A 13,942-nucleotide genomic window follows, 5' to 3' on the forward strand; every position below is an offset into this window, starting at 1 on the left:
TTCCGCTCCGAGATGTCTTCCAGCTTACTTCTAACTTCCTACGGCATCAGGACACTCATTGCTCAAGTAAAGTACTTTCCGAATTCCAACAATTTAAAGTCCGTAGCATGTTTTTATTAGCCTGCTAAAGACTTATTAGTTGTGGTGTCCGACGGTTTTCAGCCAATTTGTGCTGGTCTTGGTATAGAGGTTAGCATTTTGGCTTTTAACAGTCACAATTGCGATAAAAATCCCGATCAAGTCAGCATCAAGTTGAGCGCAAATGAAAATAATTGCATAATTGTTGACATTTTTGGGGGTCAGTCATTGTAAAACGAACAGTCGACAACCGGAGAGGAGCTAACCTGCGATGCGTATTTGTTTATCAGATGTGAACCTTAACCGGGCTGTACCACTGGGATATTGAGCACCGGTTGTGTCGACGGCTTACGTTCGAATTTGTGTTTAATTTTAAGCTTTTTGAAATTTTTGCGGTGTAAAGCCCTCCAAAAGCCCTCCAAAAAAGCCCTCCACTGATAGAAGCGAATTTTTTTTGATAAATTAGGGGTTATTTTGCTGATTTGAAAATGCCACCGCGTCGCGAATTAACTCGAGAGGAAAAAGATGAGAAGAATAGGAAGGCTAGGGAAAAAAGAAGTAACGAAGACCCGGAGGCTAAGGAAGTGCGATTGGCGGCTAATAGGGAAAAGGCCAAGATCGCTCGTGAAGAGAAGCGACGTCGGCTCAATCCCGAAGAAGTTCAGGTTGCCAAAAATTTGAATGCGAAAAAGGCTAGGGAAGGGCGTCAGGCAGAGGCACCTGACGAGAGAGCGTTGAGGCAGAGGTTAGATGCTGAGCGGAAGAGAGTCGCCCGTGCTAACGAGACTCAGGTTGAACATGAAGCTAGACTGCATGATCAGCGAATCCGTCAGCAACTCCTTCGACAGGAACAAGCGGAAGAAGAAAATCGTGCTCGACTGTTAGCCGAGGCGGAGCGGCAAGCAGTTTTTCGTCAAGAAGAAGAAAATCGTGCGCGACTGTTAGCCGAGGTGGAGCGGCAAGCAGTTCTTCGTCAAGAAGAAGAAAATCGTGCGCGACTGTTAGCCGAGGCGGAGCGGCAAGCAGATCTTCGTCAAGATGAACAAATTCGAGCTCGATTGCAAGCCGAGGCAGAGCGGCAAGCTGCTCTTCGTCAACAAGAAGCAGCAATTATTCTACGAGCGATGAATCAGAGACCTGCATGTGATCGCCCAAGAGTTGTTCTTGCTAATGATGCTGTGGCAGAGCGTCCGGCAAGACAACAACATCAGGCAAGAAAGAGAGCTGCTGACGACAGCGAAACTCCCGAAGAACAACGAGCTAGGTTGCAAGCCCAGGCGTTACGGAAGAAATATCTGCGGAGAGATGAATCGGAAGCAGAGAGATCAGCAAGACTTCAAGATCAGGCAGTGAGGCAAAAATCTCTGCGGAACGAGGAGTCTGAAGCAGAGAAAAGTTCTAGACTTTGTGAACAGGCTTTGCGGCAAAATTCTCTGCGGAAAGAGGAATCGGAGGCAGAGAGATCAGCTAGACTTCAAGATCAGGCACAGAGGCAAAAATCTCTGCGGAACGAGGAATCTGAAGCAGAGAATTCTTCAAGACTTCGTGAGCAGACCTTGCGTCAAAATTCTTTGCGGAAAGAGGAATCTGAAGCAGAGAATTCTTCAAGACTTCGTGAGCAGACCTTGCGTCAAAATTCTTTGCGGAAAGAGGAATCTGAAGCAGAGAAGTGGGCTAGACAACGAGCGCAGGCACTACGCCAAAAAAATTTACGAACCAAAGAAACTGAATTAGGTGCAGCTAATAGACAGTTGGCAGACAAAGTTCGACATGAAGCTACCCGTTCTAAAGAAACTCCCGAGGAAAGATTGGATCGCGCTATCGCTGATAACTTTCTTCATCAGATTCATCGTCTCGAAGAAACTGAGCAGGAAGCCGCAGCAGGTCGCGAAGCAAATATGGAATGGATGGCTGGTTACCGAGCAACTGAGAATGAGGAAGAAACAGCTGATAGGCGTGAAGAGGATAGGTTGCGAACAGAGCTACAGCGAGAACATCAATTTGAACGAGAGCGAGAAGAGGAAGAACTGCGAGCAAGAAATGCGCTTCAACACGCCGAAATTGTTCCCGTTGAAACCGCAGACCACGAAGCTTTTCTTCGTGAGATGCACCTTGATCGCAACCGTGCTGGAAATCGGCGAACGCATCGGATAGCTTGCAAAGACATTGTTGTAGAGGATCGGGTTCATTTGCTTGACATTGGAGATTTGACCAAGATTTGTGCTGAGTGTGACGCCAAACACTTTGAAAAAGAGATGCCAAAAGATCAAAAGTTCCAGCGATGCTGCGGAAAGGGAAAAGTAATTATTCCACCACCAAAGCCATGTCCGCAACCCTTGGCCAGTCTCTTGCAAAATCAGCATCCAAAGTCCAAGCAATTCATGAAGCAAATTCGAAACTACAACAGTGCTCACGCTTTTGCTTCGCTTGGAGCAAACCAATCTCCACCACCAAACCGAGGCCCCTACTGCTATCGAATTCATGGCCAGATTTACCATCAAATCACTCCGCTTGGTCCAACACCAAATCCCAGATATGCAGATCTGTATTTTTTGGACTCGGCGCAGGCCACTGATTATAGGGCAAATATCCAGGCAATGTCGGGTTGTTGTAGAATATTGATGGAAGAATTGGACGCTATGCTTCGAGAGAAGAATCCGTACGCCTTGGTTTACAAGATGATGCGCCAAGTTCTTGAAGAAGAATACGTTCAACGCCAGGCCGCAAATCTTCCTCACTACACTGTCGGCATGATAATCACTTGTGATAGAAGAAATGTCGACCAGCGGCGCTACAACTGCCCGACGGCCCACGAGATAGCAGTAGTATTCAAAAGCTCTGATGGAGCTCCGCCATCCAACAGAGATATTCGTGGCCATCTCTATATTCCCGTCAGAGGCCGACGTTTCATCCAGATTAACACACAGAAGCCCATGTGTGATCCGATGTGTTATCCTCTGCTATTCCCCAACGGTGAAGATGGTTGGCATGCTCACATGAATTATAACACCACCAGTCGGAGGGAAAGAGATGAAGCAGCAGCAATGGCAATGATTGTTGATGAGGATGAAGAGGAGCAGATTGATCCCCTGTGGCCCAACCCCAGAGTGTTAATTCGTGAAGAAGTCGCCGCAGCAGATGGCAATGCTGAGATTGAAAATGAGCGAAATGTAGAACCGGAACCAGCCGAAGCAGACGAGAACGATGATCAACAACCAAACAGGAACAGAGGCCCACGCTCAAGAGTGACGCAAGCCGAGTTCTACAGTTCAATCATGTCAATCCGCGGTGATTTCAATATCGTTTTGTCCGGGGGTGCCCTCACTCAGCAATATTTTGTCGATTCTTACGTCAAGACCGAGGGGAATCGCATAGATTGGCTCAGAAAACACCAGACAGAGCTGCATGTTGAGCGCTACTGCGGTCTGATGGATTACATCAACAATCGAGCGGAAAGAGAAAATGTGGAAGTTGGCACTATCTACATTCTCCCTTCGTCCTTCATTGGCAGTCCTCGAGCCATGAAGCAAAATTATCAAGACGCGATGGCAATTGTTGCCAAATTTGGAAAACCAACTTTTTTTTTGACGTTTACTTGCAATCCCAAGTGGAGAGAAATTACGGCAAATATTGCGAACTATCAGACAGCTTCTGATCGTCCCGATATGGTCGCACGAGTCTTCCACTTGAAGAAAAAAGAGTTGGTCGACGACATCGAGAAAAAGCAAGTTTTGGGTTTCGCCACAGCTCATATCGAAGTCATCGAATTTCAAAAACGCGGTCTTCCTCATTGCCACATGCTGATCTGGATCGATAAGAGAGATGCCCCTTTATCACCAGAAGATATGGACAAGACCATTTGTGCGGAAATTCCCGACAAGTCCCTCCATCCAAGACTCTACGCCGCTGTTATGGCTCACATGATCCACGGCCCGTGTGGAGCCATCAACAAAAAGTCTCCTTGCATGGATGTTGAAGGGTGCACCAAAAAGTTTCCGAAAGATTTCATCGCAGGAACCATCATCAACGACAACGGCTATCCGACTTATAGAAGAAGAGACACTGGAGTTAAACATCCGTTGAAAAGAGGGAATGTCGTCTATGAAGTAGACAACAGATGGGTTGTGCCTTATAACCCTTGGTTGCTGCTGAAATATGACTGTCATATAAACCTCGAATCCTGCGCTTCACTCACCAGTGTCAAATACATCTTTAAGTACGTGTACAAAGGCCATGACAGCGGAAACATTGAGACAAAAAAGGGAACGCATCAGCAAGTTGAAGGTGAAGATGAGCCGACATTCGTGTGGGACGAAATCACTACTTTTTTGGACACGCGTTACGTCAGCGCACCAGAAGCCGCCTGGAGAATCAATAAGTTTCCCCTCAGCAATCGTTCCCATGTCATCTTCCGACTTGCCGTACATCTTCCATTGGAACAGTCCGTCTTTTTCCACCCGGGCAACGAGGAACAAGCAGTCACCAACGCCGCTTTGAAAGAAACGACTTTAACTGCTTTTTTCATCTTGAACCGAGATAATGAAGAAGCGAGGCAGTATTTTTACCGAGAGATTGTCAACCATTTTGCTTTCGTCAAGGTTGGTGGCCGTAATTTCTGGAAGCGACGAGTTCAAAATCTCAAAATCATTGGCCGATTGTACACGGTGAGCGTCCGTCAAATTGAGCGATTCTGCCTGCGCTTGCTCCTCATTAACGTCAAAGGACCTACCAGTTTTGAAAATCTTCGAACAGTCAACGGTGTAATTTTACCGACGTTTAAAGCAGCCGCCGCTGCCTTAAATTTGTTGGAAGATGACAGCGTTTGGGAGAGGACGCTGGACGATGCGGCCGCCTTTGAAATGCCAGAACGATTGCGACAGCTTTTTGTTGACATTTGTCTGTTTTGCAATCCTACGGATGCTCTTTATCTCTTTGAGCGATCTTTACCTCAGCTAATGGAAGATTTTATTCGTAATGGTCACGACGCCGAAATAGCAAAAAACTTGACTTTGAAATTTATTCAAGACAAGCTACTTCTCAATAATCAAACGATGGAAAATCTCTCATTGCCTGTTCCTGATTTTCAGCTTATTCATCGTCTTATCGCGGCTCAACTCGAAGAAAATGCTGAAATTACTATGAGAGAGAAGAGAAGATTGGGTGAATTGATGGTTAGTCAGTTGAACGAAGGTCAACGGGCTGCCTTCGATCAAGTCATGGCTGCCGTCAACGATACTGAAAATGCAATTCCGCATCAGTATTTCTTGGATGGCCCTGGAGGAACGGGGAAGACGTTCCTGTACAACACTCTCATCACCGTACTGCAGGGACAAGGGAAAACAGTGATCGCCGTTGCGTCTACCGGCATCGCTTCTACGTTGTTGATTGACGGCACAACGTATCATTCCCAATTCAAGATTTACCCTCCAATTACTGAAGCGACCAGATCAAAAATCGAAGATGGTAGCTTCCTCGCCCATTTGATCAGAAGTGCAGTTCTCATCATTTCTGACGAAGCCACCATGAAGACAAATCACGCCCTTAGTGCTTTCAATTTCCTGTTCCAAAAGTTGCACAAGAACAATCTTCCTCACGGTGGTAAAGTGCTCCTTCTTGGTGGCGATTTTCGTCAGTGTTTACCGGTCGTCCGACACGGAAACAGGGTGACAGTGCTGGAAGTCACTATCCGAAACAATGACACTTGGCCTCAGTTTCGACAACTTCGTCTGACTCAAAATATGCGTACCGTGGCCGGCAGTCAAGACTACGCCGATTGGCTCATTCAGCTTGGAAACGGAACTCTACCGACGCATCCAAAATTGAACATCCCCGATATGATTGAAATTCCTAAAGAATTTTTCAATTATAACCGGAGTTTAGTCGAGCACGTCTTTGGTGATCCTGCTCAACTGTTAGATCCCGTCGTATCTCAAAAAATATGCAGTCGCGCTATTCTTTGTCCGAAAAACGGCGATTGCTTACGAATCAACAATCAGATCATCAAAGACATGCCCGGTACGCTTCATGAGTACAGAAGCATCGATACCATCGACTCTGACGACCCTGAAGAAATTTCAAATTACCCAACCGAAGTTCTCAACTCCTTTGACGTCTCCGGAATTCCCACCCATTTGCTGAAAATGAAAGTGGGAGCCGTCATCATTCTTCTGAAGAATATCGATTCGCGTCAGGGACTTTGCAATGGGACCCGGCTCATCATCAGGGCGCTTAGAGAAAATCTGATCGTTGCAGAAATTGCTGCTGGAAAAAACAAGGGGCACATCGTCTACATCCCGCGGATGATGATGTCCCCAACTGATTCGGATCTTCCAGTCATCCTCAAGAGGCTCCAGTTTCCCGTTTTGTTGGCGTTTGCGATGACCATCACAAAGTCACAGGGCCAAACGTTTGATCGGGTCGGAATATTACTTCCAGAACCCGTCTTCAGTCATGGCCAGCTGTATGTGGCCTTCTCCAGAGCTACATCGAAAGACGGTTTATTTTGATTTCTTATACATTTTTAAAATTAATAGTTTCATGAAATATTCAATAATTCTAATATTTTTTGTGTTCCCTCCCAAAAAGGAGTCCGAGTCGAGATTGCTGAGTCTGGGAAGCAAGGCAAGCTTCTCAAAAATCATCCGACAGCCACCGAAGAAGAAAAGAAAAAGGTGTTTACTTTAAATGTTGTCTTTAAAGAAGTTTTATTGTAACCATTTTAGACAACTGCAATTTAAACATATAGTCAAACATTCTCAAATCTAATTAAGAAATATTGATTTTTTGGTGAATACATTAATACATTCCCTTCCATTCCTTTCCTTCCCAAGAGGAACTAAATTCCGCCTCGGCCTATGGGCCAAAAAAAGGAGCACGGGCATGGCCATGGGGGCAGTTCCCATGTGCGCTCAACCGTGAATTAACAAACCTTATAAATAATAAACAATGGTCTTTCTCAAGATTTTATAAAACTTTTATTTTCATAACTATTTCTACAAGAATTTTTTATTCGTACGAGCAATAATGAACACTCAAAACAAAATTTTTCAAGACTTGAAGCCTAAGACAGAAATAAGCAATAACTGTTGCATGGCCAAAATTCATCAATTTTATTTCAGATTTAAATTTGATCATTTTAATTTATTTTTTTCCATTTTATCCTAAACAAATTTCATCCACTTGAATTAGCTATGTCACTGATTGAACAACATGACGTTTTTTTTCTGGAAAGATTGACTTTTACTTAACATACCTAAAGTCGTTGACGGATGAATAGGAATCCTTATACTACTAAAAAGTCATGGACGGATGAATAGAATGTCAATACTACTCACACTCTCCTTTAACACAGAAAAGGACTCAAATTTTTCAGCAAACACAACGTAGTCACATGGTGTAGTGGATAAAGTGCCGGACTATAAAGAAAGCGGTCTACGGTTCAAGTCCAGACCAGTGGTTTTCATTTTATCACTTAGGATAGAGCAGTAGAAATTAGTCATATAATGTTAATTACTACTTTATTATTTGTGCGTTTACATGAATGATTTACTATTTACGTAATTTCTTAATCTGAAGCTTATCAAAAATCGAAAATAACACAAAAACCAATAATATTTTCAATATTTCAAATTTATGCAATGTTCCGTGGTGTATGATGAAGCAGATGCTAATGAAGCAAATAGTCTTATTATTGAAAACTTCAAAATCCGATGTAAATAAAATTTCTTTGCTCACGCTGGGTGATAACTATGATAATGTGTAAGTATGCGCTATCCAACTGGTCACATCGGATATTATTTGTAAACACCGTTGTTGATGTAGTGGTTATAGCATTGCATTAGTAGGTCAAAAGTGTTTGGTTCAAACCCCAGCTCAGGCAAGCAAATAGTACCCGAAACGATGAATTCTTAAAATGAAGTAAATAAATTATTTTTGTTCTTGCTGGGCGATGACACTGAAAATGAAGAAGTATGCACTATCCAGCGGATATCGTCAAGAATTGGAAGAACACACCGCCGATGGGGTAGTGGTTATATCAATGGATTAGTAATTCAAAGGATGTTGGTTCAAATCCACTCTCAGTATAACTATAAAATAGCACTAAAAAAACAGCATGCAAATGAATGGCAAGCTGGAAAAGAATAAATCTTTACATGAATGATTTACTATTAACGTAATTTCTAGATCTAAAGCTTTATAATATAAAATACGTAAACCAATAAAATTTTCCATATTTCAAATTTATGCATCGTTCCCTGGTGAATGATGAAGCAGATGCTTATGAAGCAAATAGTCTTATTATAGATAAATTCAAACTCCGATGTAAAAAAAATGTCTTTGCTCACGCTGTGTGATATCTATGACAATGTGTAAGTAGGCGTTATGCACCTTTAACGTCAGATATTTATTGTAAATACCGTTGCTGTAATGGTTATAGCGTTGAATTGGTAATTCAAAGGTGGGTGGTTCAAACCCCCACTCGGGCAAGCAAATAGTTCCCAAAACAATGAATTCTTAAACTGCAGCAAATAAATTGTTTTTGTTCTTGCTGGGCGATGACACTGACAATGAAGAAGTATGCACTATCCAGCTGGTATCGTCAAGATTTGCAAAATACCACAGCAGATGGTGTAGTGGTTATAGTATTGGTTTGTTAATTCAAGGAATGTTGGTTCAAACCCACTCACAGCACAACTATAAAAATGCACTCATATTGCATACAAATGAATCGTAATTTGGAAAAGAACAAAGTTTTACATGAATGACTTACTATTAACGTAATTTCTAAATCTAAAGCTTTATCGAAAAAAATACAAAACCAATAAAATCTTCAATATTTCAAAATTATGTATCGTTCCGTGGTGTAGCGGTTAAAGTAATGAAATGCGATTCCTAAGATCAATGGTTCAAATCTAAATTTCGAAAATAATGAATTCATATTAAATTTTCAATATTTATGTAATAAGGATAATGATAAAAATTATAGTGGTTGAAAAAACTCTTACTCATACAATGTCCAATTCAAAGTACAATGTTCTACTTTTCTTCTTTTGAGTTCCATCAAAAATAAAAAAAAAACGAATATAGCATTAAACATTTGATATTAAAATAAGTCTCCATAGTGTAGTGGTTAAAGAGATGGAATATAAATCCTTAAGGTCAAAAAGTCAATGGTTCAAATCAAGAATCAAAGAGAAGTAGTGCTTATATGGATTTTAAAATATTAAGAACATCAATTATGAAGTTGGAAAAATAAAAAAAGCAAACTAAATGAATATTCTAATACTCTGTTTATTACTGATCAATAACCAACAAATCAACAAAATTAACAAATAAAAAACAAAGAAAAAAAATTAAACAAATCGAAAAAAAAAACATCTAAATCACATCTCCAAACATTCTCTGTGCCTCAGCTTCATCCTTGCACATTTTGGAGCGGAATGAGGCCAGCTCCTTTTTGGCCCATGCCTCATTCCGCTTAGATCTTTCCAAAGCAGCTTCAGCACTAAAATGAAAAAAAAAATTACATAAAAAAACAAACATGAAATAACTTGGATAAACTTACTTCTGTCGGTTTTTCTTAAATTTTTCGTGCCGAGTTTTCAGCTGCACTCCACGTAATAGATTGGATCTTCTCCTATCTTCAATCCTCTGAAATTCTGAAATCGTCCAAGATTGAAGAAAGGAGACAGGTGGGGAAGACGGCGGGGTATTGAAATCCATATCCATGGATGCTAAAACCCCGTCAACTTCGTCATCACCCAGTGGATTTTCTTCAGGGACAACCACTTGAGGAGACAAAGAGACGGGGGGAGAAACAACAGGCAAATCTATCAAACAAAAAAAAACAATGAATAGAACAGAAATATTGGATAACATTAAGGAGACTTACCAGAATTGGGTATTCCATCACGGACAACCACTTGAGGAGACAAAGAAACGGGGGGAGAAGCAACAAGCAAATCTATGATACAAAAAAAACAATGAATATAACAGAAATATTGGATAACATTAAAGAGACTTACCAGAGTTGGGCATGTTGTCAAGGGGAAGTTCAGAGAGAATGTGAAAAACAATTATTCGTTGACTTACCAGCAAGATAATAAGCCGCCAAACGAAATAAAAGCACAAAACATAAGCTTCCCTCCAAAAAACCACGCCCACTGGTTGCAATTTTTATCGTTGATATAATGATTTTGAACACGTGAAAAAAATTAAGCATTGCCTCTCCCCAAACCAGGTGTTGAGGGTTGGATTTTTTTTATTGATATTCAATGTCCTCCAATATTTATGTATGTGTAGTACTTGGGGTTTGAACCATAATCGGTGAGGTGTTACCGCCACATACATGTAAGGGCATGGCATTGTAACACAAACTCTAACCACTACACTATCAGAACTAATATCATTATCGAGTTCCAATTTCGACAAATGGTTGTCGCGCTTCACGTTTTTTTTTATTAACGTGTAACTACGACATATTTATAAATCCCATTACTTCTATTAAATTCCATCTCTTTCATGGTGTATTGGGTAACGTTCTCTGCTATCATACAAGATGTCCGAGTTTCGATACTTGGTTAAGGCGCTTTAATTCAATATTAATTCAAACATTTATTTTCAATTTTGAAATTGGTGTTTTTAGGGAATTGAACCCGAACATAACGCATAGAAAGCGAACTCGCTAACCAATCGATCACCAATTGATATTCAATTCTGATCTCATTGACAAGTGGTTTCAAACATCTCTGCATCTCGCGTTGCAACTGGCACACAGGTGAGCGCGACGAACCGTGTCTCTACGACATATTTATACATTCCATAACATATAGTGTATTCCATCTCTCTCATTGTGTATTGGTTAGCGTGCTTGATTGTCATGCGAGAAATCCGAGGTTCAAACTCCGGGTAAAGTCACAGTTGCTAATTATTAATTCGGTCATCAATATATTTTAGAAACTATTGTTTATCGGGAGTTGAACCCGGGTACTCACTCATAGTAAGAGAATTCGCTAACCACTTGACCACCTATTGATACCAATACCGATTGATCCTACAGAATCCATTTGGCCATGATTGGATGTATGAGAAATCTAATGACATTGGTTTAACTGGCAAATGATTTGTCCACGGGCAGGAAATTAAATCTTTTAAACTGTTAAAAAACGGGCAGGAAATTTTAAGTGTCCTACAAAACACGTTGGGTGAAACATAGCAACTAATTCGCTAAATTCGGGTGATGAATTATTCTACCAATTTATTGAAAATGCAACTGTTCACTATCGATGTTGCCTCATATATGTAGATGACTTCCTCCCAAGAAAGTACACCACTTCCTCTCAATAGCTATGTGGTTAGAGAACAGGACTCAAGATACGATGGGCTGTTGTTCAAACCGGCAATGAGGAAGGTATAGACGAAAAAAGGAAATTATGAGGAATTCAGATTGAAAGCCAAGTAAATTATTTCAAACATTTTGTCAATATTTATTTTAACAATTTATGAGTATTGAACCTAAAGACATATATATGCTATGCGAACACTCTAACCCATACACCACCAATCATATATTTGACTATTACTTCTGAAGTGGTTATTCGAATTTTATACGCAAAGCAGAGTTTTGTAACATTAAAAGATAGGAGCAAATACATTACGGGCCAAAGAATTACGTCGTGCGATTAATATTTATTGGTATTTAGAGCAAATCCGAATTGACTTAAGTGACTGATGACTTTTCTCCCTGTTTAACTGATAATACAACTCAACAGCTCAGTGGTTAGAGCATTGGAACCAGGATACAACGGCCCGTTGTTCAAGCCCTCATCGAGATAAGTACGAGATACATGTGAGTCTAAGGGGAAGGGTAGCAATAGGGAAGAGTGTGCAGAGAAGGGAAGACGAGGGTGGGGATGGTGAGGGAGGGGATGGTGAGGGAGGGGATGGTGAGGGAGGGGATGGTGAGGGAGGGGATGGTGAGGGAGGGGATGGTGAGGGAGGGGATGGTGAGGGAGAGGATGGTAAGGGAGGGGAGATAGAGAGGGGGAAGGATGAGAGAGGGGAGGAAGAGAGGAAAAAGTGGGAAGAAATAAAGTGGAAGGGGAGAAAGTGAGACGGGAAGATGTGGAAGGAGAGGAAGAAGGAGGGGAGCATCAAGGTGGGACGTTGACGTGCCAAATGTGTTCAAGATACAAAAAACCGTGGAAAACTTCACCGAAACTCGAGAACGTGGAAAATGTGTCAAATACAATACAACCAAACTCTGAAAAATAAAAGTCCCAAAATAAAACCAAAACTCAACCGATACTTGGTTTCAACGAAAAAAAAACAAGTCCACAAAAAAACCCCAAAAGACCGACTGGCTCACGGTGGAAGATGTACAAGTCCATAAATGGATGAAAAAAAAAGTCCCGGACAGTAAGGAATCGGGCAGTGGGATTATACGAGTGGCGTTTTGCTCCATGTTTGCTGTGCAGTGCGCTTGGGTGATTGCGTCTAGCCGCCTGGTTCGCCGTCCTTGGACGGGCCTAGGTATACTAGTCTACTGCTCTATAAACCGCGGGCGTGGACAAGTGACCTTGGCCTGTCTGTGATTCGGTGTGTTTGTTTGTTTGTTTGTTTGTCCCATCCGAGGTCCAGAGTGGTTTGTCTGTAGCGGCGAGACGCAACCAGTGGCGAAAGTTTTTTCGAATTGACTACCAAGCGAGGCGATATACACGTCAACTTTCCTCACCGTTTGTCCGTTTGCGCGCGCCTTTCTCGCCACACACACACGGGCTCGAACCGTTTGTGTTTTTTTTTTTTTTTTTTTGTGGGGGGGAGAGAGGGGGGTTGAATTTGTTAGTAGTCGGGTAGGGTTTTTTTTCCATCGGTTATATATGTCGATGTCCTCTATTAGATTCGAGTGTACTACTTGGGGTTTGAACCATGGTCGGAGAGGTGCTTCCGCCGCACATCCGATTGGGATGGCATTGTCGCACACACTCTAACCACTACACTATCAGAACTGATATTCATATCGAGTTGGAATTTGGACAGATGGTTGGTGTTGTTGTTGCGCTTCCAGTGTTTCGTGCGCGGCGCGCGCCGTTTGTCTTGGACATGTATTTTTACATCCAATTTCCTCTATAGAATTCCATCTTTCTAATGGTGTATTGGTTAGCGTGCACTGCTACCATGCGAGAGGTCCGAGGTTCGATCCCGGTACAAGGCATTGTTATGAATTGTTAATTTGTAAACTTCAATTTTCAATTTAGAAATTGGTGTCTATCGGGATTTGAACCTGAAAACTCACGCATGGTAAGCGAACATGCTAACCATTTGACCACCAATTGATGTTTTTTCTTTGATTTTATTGACAAGCTGTTTCAAACATATCTGCGTCTCGCGTCACGTCGCTCATGACGCATAGGTGAGCGCGACGCGATGCACCGTATCTCTACGACATATTTATAGATCCAATTCCCTTTATGGACTCAATCTCTCTAATGGTATATTGGATAGCATGCCCGGCTACGAAGCGATAGGTCCGAGGTTCGATCCAGAGTCCAGGCGCTGTTATTTGTTATTAATTTACAATGTTCAATTTTTTCAATTTATAAATGGGTGTCTATCGGGATTTGAACCTGAAAACTCACGCAAGGTAAGCGAACTCGCTAACCACTTGACCACCAAATGATGTTTTTCCTTTGATCTTATTGACAAGTTATTTCAAACATATCTGCGTCTTGCGTCAAGTCGCTGATGACGCACAGGTGAGCGCGAAGCAATGCACCGTGTCTCAACGACATATTTTTACATCTAATTTCCTCTATTAATTTCCATATCTCTCATGGTATATTGGTTAGCGTTCATGGCTACGAAG

The 13,942-nt window shown here is 41.8% G+C and overlaps 2 protein-coding genes across 2 annotated transcripts; one reads left to right on the plus strand and one right to left on the minus strand.

The window, feature by feature from the left end:
- Positions 1–566: 566 nt before the first annotated feature.
- LOC124343933 lies at positions 567–6,791 on the plus strand. Its single transcript, XM_046797354.1, has 2 exons — positions 567–6,573; positions 6,664–6,791. The coding sequence occupies exons 1-2, from the start codon at positions 567–569 to the stop codon at positions 6,789–6,791; spliced, it is 6,135 nt and encodes a 2,044-aa protein (XP_046653310.1).
- Positions 6,792–9,456: 2,665 nt separating this feature from the next.
- On the minus strand, positions 9,457–10,125 carry LOC124344031. The gene is made up of 4 exons (XM_046797451.1): positions 10,104–10,125; positions 9,971–10,042; positions 9,644–9,908; positions 9,457–9,583 (listed from the first exon to the last, which is right to left on the minus strand). Exons 1-4 carry the CDS (start codon positions 10,114–10,116, stop codon positions 9,457–9,459), a joined length of 477 nt encoding a protein of 158 aa, XP_046653407.1. The 5' UTR covers positions 10,117–10,125.
- Positions 10,126–13,942: the final 3,817 nt, after the last annotated feature.

The sequence above is a fragment of the Daphnia pulicaria genome, chromosome 1 (assembly GCF_021234035.1).
Source record: "Daphnia pulicaria isolate SC F1-1A chromosome 1, SC_F0-13Bv2, whole genome shotgun sequence".
Lineage (NCBI taxonomy): Eukaryota > Metazoa > Arthropoda > Branchiopoda > Diplostraca > Daphniidae > Daphnia > Daphnia pulicaria.